This window comes from Phaethon aethereus (assembly GCF_964289735.1).
Source record: "Phaethon aethereus genome assembly, chromosome: 1".
Taxonomy (NCBI): Eukaryota; Metazoa; Chordata; class Aves; order Phaethontiformes; family Phaethontidae; genus Phaethon; species Phaethon aethereus.
Window position 1 is genome coordinate 45,304,732 of NC_138575.1, and position 15,855 is coordinate 45,320,586.

The following is a 15,855-nucleotide window of genomic DNA, read 5'->3' on the forward strand; positions in this document are numbered from 1 at the left end:
TTTGAGGGGGTGAGCTGGTTTGTTTGGTTTCTGTTTTTTAGAAGGAAACTGGATTTTTTTCAACTTGCATAGAGGAAAATAGCCACATTCTCCACAATATACTCAATTTCCCCTTTGACACCTTGAAGTGCATTTACTACACGTAAGGTATCAAAAGTATGTACTGTAGCTTAACCACTCCTAAAAAAAAATTGTGATTTTCTAAGAGCATGAATAATGCTGAGAACTCAAGAAATTTTGTAGAAAATGTCACAGTTAGGTGGCACACACTTATACATGCACAGTTTTTAAGCTACTGGCCACAACAAGATTAACTTCCTCCTAAGTATGAGTCTTATCTTGCATTATGTTTAAGAAAGATCAGTGTGAGATTACAGAATTCCACCATCGAATCAATGACCTACAAAAATCCCTTTTCCACTGCTTCCTTCTCACCTCAACAAAACAGAGGAACCTTTGTCTGTAAAGAATTTAGGTTTTCTCTTTTTACCTTGAAGGAATGCTGTATACAGAAAAGTGCTAAGCTGGTCCTTTTAACCTTTACCTACAATGTAGGACAGCCACTACGAGGAAGTAAACCATTCCTACATTATTTCTTAACAAACACGCTTTCTAAAGGTTGTTTTTCTTTGCTTCTAGCAGACTCCCCATGGTGCCGTGGGAATGTGGAAACCTCCCAGATCTCCATTCCCCTGCTGCACTATAGCTTCCCGAACGGAAAGGCAAGTTGTTAAGTCACACACAGACCATCTTGGAAACAACATTTCCCAGCTACACAGGGGGACAGCAAATGAACTGGTGAGGTAAGAGAGTACTAATTACTAGAGGCAGGGAAACACAGATGCAGCCCATTCCCGTTCTCCTGGCTGAGGCTGGGAACCTGAGAAGCCAGACAAGGATTCCACAATCTTCAGAAAACTGTGTATCAGCGGTTTCCATTCCCTGAAACCTGTGAAGCCCTGCTCCTGCTGCTCAGGCACCATCCAGCTTCCACACCCCACTGAAAGAGCAGCACATTTCTCAACCACATGCCTGTTCTTGTTCCCCTCACTTTTCACAAAACACATCTGGGGGGGGCGGGTAGCACAGTCTTAGCTGTTTTCCTCCTTTCTTTTCCACTTCAATTTCTGTCAGTTCAGCTCAATCACAATTTTTGACATTTGACAAAAAAATTGTGAAAAGCTGCCAAGTCTACAAACTTTGCATAAAACTTGAGGAGAAATGATGCCAACACAGATATCCCTGTGCATCCAAATCACACGAGATGGATGTTCTTTGTACAGTGACAGAACTGAGCAGACTGAGCAGCCACGGTTACACTGGCAGCACACAAGCAGTAACGAAAAATTAAAACACAAGTAACCTTATCTACACAACCTGAAATAACACTTACTTCTAACTGTATGCCATCAGTCTATACAGACCATAAGGGTGCCCCAAAAGAAACTGCATATTTGCAATGTACGCTACACTTCTAGACAAGCACATTACATTTTGAGGTTAGGATAATTACTGGTAACGGAAATAAAATATCAAAGTACTGTTATAAATGAGTCTTTCTGTAAAATTGCCACAGCAGTGAAAGAGAAACAAAATTTGAGTACGGCATTTAATCAGCACTGTTAATGCCAGTTTCTCATGTTTACTCCCACAGAGTTAGAAGACCTAATGACATTTATTATCATAATATTCCTAGCTTTCACCTTTCAGAAGTCACATATCTTATCTCTGGCTAAAATGTAATTTCAGTACATTTAATTATAACCTGATCATAGTTGTAGTTTCTATTCCAATTCTTTTTTTTTTTTTATATACATCATACAGAAAAACAGGCTTCATGGAAGCACTTTTTAATTAGAACCCTCCAGTTGCCAAAGTGATCTTCCAACTGCCTTATTTTTAAACGGCTATCCTACAACTTAGTTCTAAGACTATCCTTCTAGGAGCAACACCAATTTTCTTTAAGTAACATGGCATTTTTTGTGTGAATTGAAGGAAATCTCAGCTCTTACCATTAAAAAGCGGACATAAAATTTCTTTGGAACAACCTCCAACTGTCAAAGTGCTCAGCAAAGTCTGACTTCTCTTTAATAGCTCTCCTTTATGGACAAATGATCAGCTAAGAAGTCAAAAGACAGTTCTGAGGAACTGAAGAACAAGAAAGCACGAACTGAAATTTTAGAAGACAGTTCTTTCGAAGTCCTCTGAGATGAATAAGATAGTATTTTTTCTGGTTCCTTAAAGATTTCAGGCTAGAAATTATTTTGTCTAAAGTCCTTTAATTTTCTTTGTAGCGTGCACCCATGTGCAAGGCTTGTTCTTGACCCCCTCTCTTTAGTTCAAATTCTTGAGTTACCGCCAAATCCTTTGGAATTTTATAGTTACCATCTTCTACCTCTGGCTTGTAGCTTCAGCAACAAAAACAGCAGCAGCACCACATAAGGGAGTAAGAGAGAATTTCATCATTCCCCAAGTTTCTGTCTTCTGAATAGCAGTACATCAAATAATCAGCAGAATTGAAAAAGCATAACTATTTTCTGAATGTCTTTCATTATAATTCTAGTTTATTCCTATCTCTTCCCCTTCCTAAAACTGAAAAGGATTTATAAGCAAATAATGATGAATTTCTACAATAAACCATGCAAGATTTGTATCAAAGTGAAAGTAGATTTAGCAACTGCAATTTCGTTAGCCATTTAAAAAATGATTAAAAAAAATACACTTTTTGCCATGGAATTGGGAAGAAATTGTCTATTAGAATATTCACGATCTGTTCCATTGTTATTTTTCCAAGGTGGCAAAATACTGCATTGTCAAAAGCAATATATTTAGTTCTCGGTTTATCATTAATAAATGTCAAATAGTTGTTTATCAAAGAGAGGAAGTCACTTGAAATCTACATATGTTTTAAGTCTGTGATAAACCATTTGTACGCAAAGGAAAAAAACACACCTTAATATGAAAATCATGAAATTATTATTTACAAATTATAAGATCTCTCATAGTTAAAAGGATTATAAAAATTACAAGGCTAGGACATTTACTGCAATTGTGACACTATACTGTAAAGTCCATATTAGGTTTGGCAAAATTTGAAAAGAAAACTTAAAAAACATATAAAATTTTGTGGGTTTTATACCCAACTCACTATCACTCTGTTTTCATATTTTCTGCAGCTGGTGTTGACAAAAGAGCTTGTATCAACAAAGCAAAATCAATATATGTAGCTCAGTGACAGTGAACTTGGTTCACACATTCAATTTATTTCAGAGCTCTCCGTGAACTCAAATCTAATACTATATTGATTTATAATGAAACCAAACTACCAAAGTCTTTTGTAGGAACTATATAGGCTAGGAAAATGTTTTGACTCTTAAGCCAAGCCATGATTAGGCAGCCAGTTCTACACTTCTCCACCATCCCACCCCAACACACCCACCCTTTTAATCATAGATCATATTCATAATTTTGGGACTGATTTACAGAATCACTAGGTTGGAAAGGACCTTCAAGATCACCAAGTCCAACCATTAATCCAGCGCCAAGATGTCCCCTAAACCATGTCTTGAAGCGCCACATCCACATGTTTTTTCAACACCTTCAGAGACAGCGACTCCACCACCTCCCTGGGCAGCCTGTTCCAATGCTTGACCACCCTCTCGGTGAAGAAAGTTTTCCTAATATCCAATCTAAACCTCCCCTGGAGCAACTTGAGGCCATTTCCTCTTGTCCTATCGCTAGTTACTTGGGAGAAGAGACCAACACCCTCATCGCCACAACCCCCTTTCAGGTAGTTGTAGAGAGCGATAAGGTCTCCCCTCAGCCTCCTCTTCTCCAAACTGAACAACTCCCGTTCCCTCAGCCGTTCCTTATAAGACTTGTGCTCCAGCCCCCTCGCCAGCTTCGTTGCCCTTCTCTGGACACGCTCCAGCACCTCAACGTCCTTTTTGTAGTGAGGGGCCCAAAACTGAACACAGTATTTGAGGTGCGGCCTCACCAGTGCCGAGTACAGGGGTATAATCACTTCCCTACTCCTGCTGGCCACACCATTTCTGATACAGGCCAGGACTCTGTTGGCCCTCTTGGCCACCTGGGCACACTGCCGGCTCATATTCAGCTGGCTGTCAACCAGCACCCCCAGGTCCTTTTCTGCCGGGCAGCTCTCCAGCCACTTCTCCCCAGGCCTGTGGCATTGCATGGGGTTGTTGTGGCCAAAGTCCAGGACCCTGCACTTGGCCTTATTAAACCTCATACTGTTGACCTCTGCCCATCGATCCAGCCTGTCCAGTTCCCTCTGCAGAGCCCTCCTACCCTCCAGCAGTTCAACACTCCCACTCAGCTTGGTGTCATCTGCAAACTTACTGAGGGAGCACTCGATCCCCTCATCCAGATCATCAATAAAGATATTGAACAAGACTGGCCCCAGAACCGAGCCCTGGGGAACACCCTGGGGAACTTGGGACTGGCCACCAGCTGGATTTAATGCCATTCACCACAACTCTCTGGGCTCGGCCGTCCAGCCAGTTCCTCACCCAGCGAAGAGTAAATCCATCCAGGCCACGAGCCACAACTGTCTCCAGGAGAATGCTGTGGGAGATGCTGTCAAAGGCTTTACTAAAGTCCAGGTAGACAACATCCACAGCCTTTCCCTCATCCACTAGGCAGGTCACCTGGTCATAGAAGGAGATCAGGTTGGTCAAGCAGGACCTGCCTTTCATGAACCCATGCTGGCTGGGCCTGATCCCTTGGTTGTCCTGCACATGCCCTGTGAGCACTCTCAAGACCAACCACTCCATGATCTTCCCTGGTACCGAGGTCAGGCTGACAGGCCTGTAGTTCCCAGGATCCTCCTTCCGGCCTTTCTTGTAGACGGGTGTCACATTGGCAAGCCTCCAGTTGTCTGGGACCTCCCCTGTTAACCACGACTGCTGATAAATGATGGAGAGTGGCTTGGCAAGCTCCTCCACCAGCTCTCTCAGTACTCTCGGGTGGATCCCATCAGGCCCCATAGACTTGTGGGTGTCCAGGTGGTCCTTAACTGCTTCCTCCTGGATTATGGGTGGGTTATTGTGCTCTCCATCCCCATCTTCCAGTTCAGGGGGCTGAATATCCTGTGGATACCTGGTCTGGTATTAAAGACTGAGGCAAAGAAGGCATTAAGTACCTCAGCCTGGTCCTCGTCCTTGGAGACAATGTTTCCCACCATATCCAGTAAGGGATGGAGATTCTCCTTGCCTCTCTTTTTGTTGTTAATATATTTGGAGAAGCATTTTTTATTATCCTTTACGACTGTGGCCAGACTGAGCTCTAGCTGGGCTTTTGCCTTTCTAATTTTGTCCCTGCTTGACCTAACGAGATCCTTGTACTCTTCGTGAGTTGCCTGCCCCTTCTTCCAGAGGTGATAAACTCTCCTCTTTTCCCTGAGTCCCAGCAAAATCTCCCTGTTCAGCCAGGCCAGTCGCCTTCCCCACCAGCTCTTCTTACGGCACATGGGGACCACCTGCTCCTGCGCCTTTGAGATTTCCTTCTTGAAGACTGTCCAGCCTTCCTGGACCCCTTTGTCCTTCAGGACTGTCTCCCAAGGGACTCTCTCAACCAGTGACCTGAACAGGCCAAAGTCTGCCCTCCGGAAGTCCATGGCAGAAGTATTGCTGACCCCTCTCCTTACTTCGTTCACAACTGAGAATTCTATCATGTCGTGGTCGCTAAGCCCAAGACGGCCTCCGACCACCACATCTCTCACCAGTCCTTCTCTGTTTGTAAACAGCAGGTCCAGCAAGGCACCTCCCCTGGTGGGCTCACTCACCAGCTGTGTCAGGAAGTTATCCTCCACACACTCCAGGAACCTCCCAGATTGTTTCCTCTCTGCCGTGTTATACTTCCAGCAGATGTCTGGTAGATTCAAGTCCCCCACAAGAACAAGGGCCAGCGAATGCAAGACTTCTGCCAGTCACTCATAGAATGTCTCACTATTTCTTATGTGAGTCTAATTCTATTAGAAGCACCACAAGCACATTCTACCAAAAATGAATTTCTAGAGAACAGAATATGGAGTAATTACAGATCTAAGGATAATTATATGTACTAGTGTGAGGATAGGAAACAGAGCTATGCATTTATGTTAATGTGAATGGAAATAAAAAATACAGCAAATCAAAATGGCACAGAGTGCATCTCTTAACTAAAGTATTTAAGGAATGTGTATTGGAAGCTTTTACAAAAAGGAGAGAAACATTACTTCAGTTTTATTCCTCAGTAATGAACCTGATGCTGCAGTGTGTGACTCCAGGGTTTAGGTCAAAAGAAATACATTCTGCTACACCATTTTATAGGATAGCTTAAGTTAACACTTCCCTTTTAACCCCCTTCATCCCGCTATCATAGGTCATTCAGTTTATAAGGACATTTTCCATCAAATCAAGCCTATTATGCTGTTTTCCACAGACTTTTTAACAAGACTAAGAATACTGAATTAGGAAGTTCAGAAATCCATTTTCATAAATGGAGAAATCATTATATCAACTTCTCATATTATTTGTTAATTACATTACTGACAGCACTGGGTTTCATTTTAAAATGCTTTAATTAGTGTGCATAAGGCACTGGATATCAATTTATCTGAAAATAACAAAGCAGATGGAACAAAGATTTTTGCAAGGTAGAAACTGAAAGCTCCCTCCAGTAACTTGCTGCAACATGTCCTTGACCTGTGTGTCAGAAATTTCATCTACATTTTCTGGATGCTAATTCTACATAATTAGAGTGGAAGAGAGAAACATCAGTTTTAACCATTTGTTAATACGTTAAAAATTGTTATTAGAGCCTGCAAAGGAAATGGCACTGAACCATAGCCACAAAGTATGAATCAGAAAGCACTTGTAAGAACTCTACTGTGTGTACTCTTTTCACTGAATCCAACTATAACAGAAATTTTACAATCAGAATGTATCTGTTAGAAAGTTAATAAACTAATTATCTTTTTAAAATTACCTGAGTTTCTTTCTTATTTGTTCCTTCTTCTAAATCAGACTGGTGCTCCTGTTCATTTTCGTCACTCTGGTGAAAGAAGTGGGAGAGAAAAATAAATAAGCTGTTGAAAGCTTACTGAGATTTTAAGGCATTCTAGACTTTTAATATGAAAACCTAAGAACAGTAGAACTGCATCTAACTAAAATGTATAGAGAATATATGATACATATGATGAAAACTCTCAAACAACTATGTTTTCAGTACCAGAAGTAGAGAAAACAGAATTTTGCATTTGGCACATGAAAATTTTGCTTTTACAAAATTACATACTGATCCCATGACAAAGAAAAGGGAAAGGGAATCAGCTGAAACATCAACTATAACCCTTCTAATCTGACAGCAGTTCTTTCAGTTGTAAGTACATGGCTACTTCTCATGTGCCAGATAATGAGTCTCGTTCTTACTTTGCTTTAGGATGCATACAATAGAAAAGAACTGATCAATGATTATTTTTTCCTTAGATTATGATTAATTCCTATTAAGTTATGGTAATTACGGTATTCTAGAATTCTTTTTAACATTATCAATGTAACTTAGACTTAATTTTGATTTTGCTCCTGAAAGCTTCAAAACAGAGAATATATAACTTGAAGAAGCATCAGTTTTTCCAGAACAATTAGTTATATTCTGTATTACTCTAAACTATTCTCTATTTTAAGAATACACTATACACATTTCATACTGCTACAAGCTAAGGCTATAAATCAGTAGTAGCAGTTGTTTACTTACATCTTGAGTCCAAAAAGAAACTCCTGTAGATCGTCGTTTTTCTCTTGGTCGCCGCCTTTCCCTTATAGACTTAGGCTGTGACTTATCTTCTTCTTTTTCTTCCTCTTTTTTGCCCCCTTCTGTTAATAACAACTTTCTTATTCATTTAAGTATGACACAATTTAATTTTCTGAAATAATTCTCAGTCTTTAAAATGCTTACAATTAATTTTTCTACCTGAAATAAATTTGCTAAAGAGCTTCTTACCACATACAGGGTTTGCTGTAATATACATTCTTCAGAATATAGCTCTAAAAAACTGTAAATAATGTTCTAATTCTTGAATAGCAACTGTAAAATACTAATTCCATCTCAGACACCTAAACAAAATGTTTCAATAACAGTAATACACTACAAATTGGACTTAAAATTCAATTTTCAAGTGTCGTGTAAGAATTCAAACATCAGTAGATGTATAAAAGTACAAAATAAAGAGAAGATAATTCTTCACCATTCTTCATCAAACAAGTTTTTTTGCTTACATAAAGAATTCAATATTAAAAAACCCCAACTCTTAAAAGTCTGTTAAGTCCTCCTTAGAGTGCCCCGTTTCATTACAGTCCTCTCCATTTTTGCTCTAAGGAAGAATGAAATGGGATTAGATTAATTTAATTAGATTAGATTAATACTGTATTACAGATTTCCTTTTTCTTTAAAAGAAATGCAATTGCAATTCAAAACCTACATAATACCTCAGGATTGTGTTTGTTCCCCTATATGTTTACAAGTAATTTGTATAAAAAAAAAATTAAACAAACCTGCTCAAACCCAAGTTATTTACCTATTATCATGCAGTCTATTCAGTCTGCTGTTCTTTTATTAAAGAAAGAAACCACAGTATTAGGTTTAGATAGAAGCATCACTAATAACTCAACTTTACCATCATTAATCTTTAGAGGTAAATAAACGTTTTAGTGTGAAGCAAGAATTAAATAGAAAAGAAGGAAATACAAATATTCATGGTGAACATATACCTTTCCTAATTAAATAAATGATAATTTTACCTCTGGGCTTTCAGACGGTAATGTATTTCTCCTCCTAAAGTCATAATTTGAAAAAAAAAACCTGCTGAAGCTAATATTTACCCATGAAAATCTTTTCCATATAACAGTCTAGAAAGAGTTTCCTAGAGTAAGCATGCATTACTGAAGAATCTTAATCCAAATTTCAGTTCATGTTAGGACAGAAGGAAAAAAATCACAAAGCTTATCCCTGAAGCTTAGCCCCAATAACTTCCTCAGAAAATACCAGTCTAGGGAAAATGGCAATACTGTTATATAGTTCATAGAAATCTGATCAATGGATTATTTAATCTGATCCTCTGTATGACAAAATTATCAATTTCAATCAGTAATCCTATTCAATTTATGATCAATAATTTGAATTAAAGTATTTCTCCCAAGTCAACTGTGGCATGCCTCCGAGAGAGAACAGGAGATCACACTGTATGTCAACAGGCTCCTCTGACAGGCAACTAAACAGGCACAACACCTCTGAGAATTATAGCAGGTGATTCACATTTGAAATGAGGGCAAACACTCTGTGACATCAGAGAAAAGCTTTTTTTCCTGAATCACACATCTGATCCTCAGCTTAAGATTACATAAACCAGTTAAGTATCTAAAAGTATGGTTCCATTAAATAGTCTGAACTACCACTGCAAATATCCCCTTCCCTTTGCTTTCAGCTGCTCATGAAACCCTGAGAGGTCCTTAAAGCCTTAAAGCATTGTTCCAATCCTTCAATGTGGAAGGTCTGAAACAAAACCCAGTTATTTAGCAATTATTTAACGAAGTAAAATTCCTCCTCAATACCTGCAAGTATTTAAACTCTGAAATGTGATATTTTTTATTATGCTTGCTGCATTGAAGCAGAAATGAAAGCATTATGTGGATACTGGTACTATTTGACATTTCTATGGCCCACCAGTGGAAAACACAGATTCACATACCAAATGGCTGCAAAACACCACCAAGTACAGAAAACCTTTTTTCCTCTCTATATGCAAGTGTAGGAATTTCTTACACAAGATGGGAGTAAGATACATCCCCAGTGGCCTTACATACTGCACCCCATTTTGAACTATCTTTAAAAACATAAGCTGTTCTTTGTCAACTAAAACAAAAAAACAAAACCCCTTCACAAACAGTACTCCTACCTCTCTCACTTTCCTTTGTTCCACTCCGAGAATAGGCAGAAGTTATACCTATAAGGCTGTTTGGTCTGTTTAGTTGACTTGAAGTTGAAAGAGAGCTAGTGGAGGTGGAGAGCGAAGATGTGGATGATGAAGAAGTTGAAGTTGAAGTTGGTCTATAGCGATGATATGGCTATTCAGCAGAAAAATGTCAAAATTAATTTACCAAGCTTAAACAAATATAAACCACATGACAGTAAAACATTTAAATATACAAATAATTCTTATAAAATAAAATTAAAATATTATAGTTGGAGTTAAGATCCATATAATTTCTCTACCTAAAGAGACCCATCATGAAAATACCTCTTCAACAGTTCGGGAATATCTTTGTCTATAATCATCGTCTTTAGTTTCAGATTCCTTCTTTTCTTCTTGTTTTTCTTTGTCTTGCTTTTCTTTCTCTTCTTTTTCTTTTTCTTCATTTTCCTGTTCTCTGGTTCGCGTGGGACGACTCCTTCCTATAGTTTTTTCAGCTTCTTGAAGATCTGTCAGTGTTACGCCCTGTGAAAACAACAGTCAGCAAACAATGTTTCAGTATATCACTTGTATTAATGTAGACGATCACATTATAAATACATATTTTAAGGACAAAATTGAGCTTAAGAAAATGAATTCCATTAAGAAGTAAATTTTACATATATATTCTACCTATAAGCTTTTCTCTTGAATCTTGGAACCAAACATCCCTCTTTGATTAGTGGCAAGTGTTTGCTGTAATGTGTTCTACCACAGATTCTCCAGCAACACATTTTTCAGTTGAACTAGTACATATAGATTATGTAAAAATCGTACAGAAATCATTTAAGAACCCACTAGATCCTTTCGATATGATAATAAGCACAATAAATATTTTTGAAAGAACCCTAAAAATACCATACTTACCAAATTTTCAGAAATGTTGATACTTTACCCACTCACTGCAACTGGATTTTTAGGTCACCAACACACAAAAAAATGCATTGACAGCACCAGAGAAAGTTATAACTCATTTACCTGTTATTCTGAGACTAAAAACTCGTTTTGAAATAAGCTCGGAAAGCAAAGAATTTTGGAAGACAGCTTTTCTCTCCTTCACTTTTATCTGACTGAGATACTGCTCAAAACACTTCGTAGTCTTTGAATACAAACACTTCGAACCTATTCTTCAAAGCCAACTTTGCAGCTTATCAGTTATTTTATTGCTTTTTGTGTTGATAATATTTTAATACAGTACTTCCTGGTAGTTTCTTCACTGTAAAGATTCAACAATAGCTGGCCTGTGGTTTGACCATCTCTCAGGGCTCTGAATTAGTATCAAGAGGTAAAAAAGAACTCCAGTAAGATAAAGTTGTATCAAGCAGTGTGAATGTCTCAATAAGAAATGTAATCAGAAATATATGAGCTTAAAACTGCAAAGATTTGAAAGTAACATTGGTAAACAATGTAGATACAGACTTGGCATTAAAGCAGATAAGAATGATGGCTAAGAGTATTTCTTTGTGCTGTTTTACCTAGGGACTATTTGCTGATTATTCTCAGTTTGTCAGCAGACACGAAAAGATATGGGTAGACACACTCCAGAGGATAGTGGTTGGTAATTGCTTCACTGCCCAAAGAGTGTTCAAGTACCATTTGGAGATAATCTATTTTGCTACTGTCACATCCTTCCTTATGTTAGGACTGCAATTTGGTATGAGGTAGTTCTGATAGAAATTGGGAAGAACCACCAAATACATCAGTATGTAAACTAAAAGAGAGAAATGCTGAAAGGAGACATGCAGTTATATTCTAGATTATTAGCAAGTAACAAAAAACTCTTCTTAATGCTCTTTCGTGTCCACAGAAACTAGGTTGAATATAATTTCTTCTATGCCATGGATCTTACTAGCTATCCATATGTTGGTCAGCTCAATCAATTATTTTCAATAGTCCAAAAGACTTAGAAATGGAAGTAAATAGAATACACTATCCCTGTTTCTCAACTATTAAGTCTTCAGCCAGAAGCATATAGCTGTTAGTTCTTGAATTCAAAGCCTTCGATTTAAGTATCTACATAACATCAGATACAACTACTTGAGTAAGCCATTTTACCATAATGCAATCAAAAACTTCCTTTCACTGGAGGAGTCTGTGCTTTCAAATTTGTATTAAGTCACTCTTCAGTGATTACAAAAAGCAACTTTCAGTACACAATGAAGGCTCCTAAAGCTTTCAGAGGAGAAAGGAGAAAAAAAAGAGGCTTTATTTCATGCAGTACAAATTGTTCTATACCAGGAAGACCCATCAGTTTATTTGTAGCTTTATTGGGAAATTAAAGCTTCACTGTACTCAGGGAGTTACATGGGTATGTTTCCCTAAATATAGAAGTTTTAATAAAACTATACCTGCGTAGATCTTCTAGACTGTCTTGCTTGCCTGGATCTAGCTTTTCTTTGGGACTCTGACTCTTCATCCCGTACTGGAGTGAGGTATGATCTAAAGAGTTAATTACAAACAAAATTGGCAAACAATAATTTTTGCACAAATGTATTAAATGGTCAGAAAAAATCCCCACAACAGGGTATGACTGAAAAACAAAGCAGTTAGAAGAAAATCTTTAACTATGCGAGACAGATTATATTTTAGTCATTTCATCCATATCATAATGATCAAAGACAACAGCCTCAGAACTCAATTAAAATACGGTGTTTTCCTACCTAATTCAGATTTCTTTTTATCATTTTCTCTAAATATAACTGAAGCTTTTTTGGTATTTCACTAGTGTACTAACATAGAGGTAGAAGACCTCAGAGATTCATCCAATTACACATTTGTACATAAATATATGTCTGTGTGTGTAATAACTTTTAACATAACTTGTAGGCTTTTAGAAACAGTTAAATGTACTGCTAATGCAGAAAACCTAATTATATTTGTACATAAATATATGTTTTTACATAAATATATGTCTAATTATATTTGTACATAAATATATGTCTGTGTGTGTAATAACTTTTAACATAACTTGTAGGCTTTTAGAAACAGTTAAATGTACTGCTAATGCAGAAAACCTAATTATACCATCTATTGCACCAGAGATTACAAATCATTGAGGAGGTGGTTACCATATTTTCATATGAATCATCCATGCTTTGAGTAATCCAGCTGTATTTGAAAAAACTGTGTTTAAAAATAAATCCTCATGAAACATAAAAATCCTGCAGAGTAAGCAGGTAACTATAATCTAGTAGCCTTTTGGCTTTGATTAGACATACAAGTTCTGGACTCTTTAAAGTAAAAATTCTCAAATCCAGGTAACTGGGGTAAAAAAAAGAAAAGAAAAGAAAAAGAGAGATACAATACATGCATAAATGTATGTATTTGTATGTATGTAACATGTATATGTATGTATGTAAAACCATCATTAAAGAACTTAAAAGTTTTTAATGCATTTATTGATTTTCTATTACACAATATTCTGGGAATGCTGTTATAATTTAACATATTTTAAAACCTCCTAGATTAGCTAAAAATTGGAAAATTTTGAAGAAGCAGAATGCCAAGGTTGCTAAAAGGTTGCTTAAAACACAAACCCCGCATTTCTTTAATCATAAAATTAGCTACATTAAAATTAGTATAATCAGATTCTGTAGTATTTTCTGATTGTCTATGTTTTTTAAATGTCATTAGTTAAGAATAATTGGCTAATGATTCAATAATTAGCTAGTGATTATGTTTCAAAAGCCATTACTTACTAACACTTAAATAATTTCCCTATGGAAAGAGCAGTTCTTTAGTCACCTAATTATGTATTTGCTAGCCTTAGCACATACTAAAAACAATTCTAAAACAGTTTAAAAAAAAAACTTAGTTAATAAATTTTAAAAATAAACTTCATTTACACAGACCTGTGGATTACTACCTATGTTCTATCCCTATTAAACAAATTACCCCAAAACACAGGAAAACATTTATAACTAGCTGCTATACTTACAAATGTACAAACATCTCCTATCTTATGACACATCTCAAAAAACAATCCCACCTATATTAATTTGATTTCCCTATCCTGTTCTCTTGCAAAGAGCATTTATTATAGACTTTCCATTTTCATAGAGCCCTAGGCCCTATCTGTATTAGGAAAAGGGTGCTTGTTAGCTGCTTTAGTTAACATGACCTGAAATACTACCTTCCTAGGAGATGATGATTGCAGAGCAGGTGTAATCTTTAGGGCTTGAAAATTTCTACAAATTACTCCATGTAACTTGCTCTTTAGTATCTGGTGTACATAACACCTACCCTCCAATAAATCTGAAATACTTGAAACCTCACTGAGGGAAAATGAAAACTCTCAGCTGGTCAGGTGCACAATAATACAGCTACTGTCGGAGCAGAAAGTTTCCCCTGGTTATGTCACGCAGTATTATTAATGATACAAAGATTTAAAGATTCAATTTTATCATTCTCTTCCCTGTTTCTCTAAACCAATCCTAAAAATTAGATCAAGAACATAGTTTCTTCAGCTATTCCAAAAGGATGCACCATTAGCTGCTTCATCACTAAGAGTAGTTTATGTCCTTACTTTTCAAATACCCTTTGAAATACTATTTCAAACATATTTTCTAAATACACACTTTCAGCCTATAAATATGGATCAACCAACTTCATTTATTAAGAAAATATTTAGCAGACAATATTTCATATATAGATAAGTTTTTATGTGCATATAAACATACATAGATACACACACATGCACATATACGTATGTATCTGTATATATACAGATAGATATGCATGTGCTGATATTTAGAGCACTACTTTCTCACATGCATGCAGAAATTCTAGTTTTGCTGATTTCTAAGATTTAATGGACATTTTAATAGGTCATCAAGAATGCATCTGCAACACTGCATTACACAATCGACCCAGAGTCAGATGAAAACAAGGCATTTCAGGCCAACTGCAGGTATCTAAAACATATGTAGTATATGCACATTAGTATACACATATTAGTGAGAGCAAACGAGACAGCAAAAGCCTTAATTCTAAATTTCCTTGTTTTTCTAGCTCATATAAGACTGAAATAGCATTTGCATTTTAAAATTGGAACTACTTCTGAAAAAAAATGTGTTTTGTTGGGTTTGCTTTTGATTTGTCGGGTTCAGTCAAATTTTGCTATGGAAAACGCAGGTTCTGACTACAGTTGTTACTGAAATGGGTTTTAAGCACGTGTGGGCACCTCCTGAATCATGGTGGGGAAGAAAAAAAAACAATAGAAGTTATTTCATCTCAGTTTTGGGTATGACAGGAAGACTATGGAAAACAAACTATCCTAAATAGGCCTAAAGCTACGAGGAATCTTTAAATGTTCTTGCTGTGTTAAGTGAACCAAAAGAATGAAGGTTTTCTCTGTAACAACAAACAGCTTCATTACCTCTGTGAACATACAGAGATACACACATCTGGCACTGATAACAGGAGTTATATTTCAAAACTACTACAGGAGCAACACAGAAATCTGAACTGACATTTCAGTGGAAGGGTTAAAGGATAAGCATTTATAAGTATCCAGAACAAGAACCCAGGGAAAGCTAACAGGAATTAAGAACCTTGGGAAATCTATTTTTGCTTCCATAAGTAGCAGGTAACAACTCTTTACGGAAACATAAAATGCACCAATCTTAACTCATCCTCCATGTAACTGTAACAGAAAAAACCACCATATTCTTAAAATAAGATTTACATCAGCTTCTCACTCATTCTTCATGCTGAACAGCTCTTAGACCATTGCATTTACAACTGTATATTATGTTTCAAGTAGAAGAGACCCTGAATGATGCAATGAAATAAACGGAATGTGTTGGGTTCAATACTCTTTTTCTCAGTAGTGCCAGGCATACAAA

General features: G+C 36.9%; 1 protein-coding gene across 3 annotated transcripts in view; it reads right to left on the reverse strand.

Annotated features, from left to right (window-relative positions):
* The window catches only part of PPP1R12A (protein phosphatase 1 regulatory subunit 12A), a gene marked incomplete at both ends in the record, with an annotated part of 126,321 nt that overhangs the window by 16,231 nt on the left and 94,235 nt on the right, over positions 1-15,855 (reverse strand). For all 3 annotated transcript variants that reach the window (XM_082013938.1, XM_082013937.1, XM_082013936.1), the window contains 5 exons: positions 6,991-7,056; positions 7,759-7,877; positions 9,956-10,124; positions 10,298-10,495; positions 12,358-12,448. In XM_082013938.1, the coding sequence (XP_081870064.1) occupies positions 6,991-7,056; positions 7,759-7,877; positions 9,956-10,124; positions 10,298-10,495; positions 12,358-12,448 (643 nt within the window). The remainder of the gene's footprint in view (positions 1-6,990; positions 7,057-7,758; positions 7,878-9,955; positions 10,125-10,297; positions 10,496-12,357; positions 12,449-15,855) is intronic.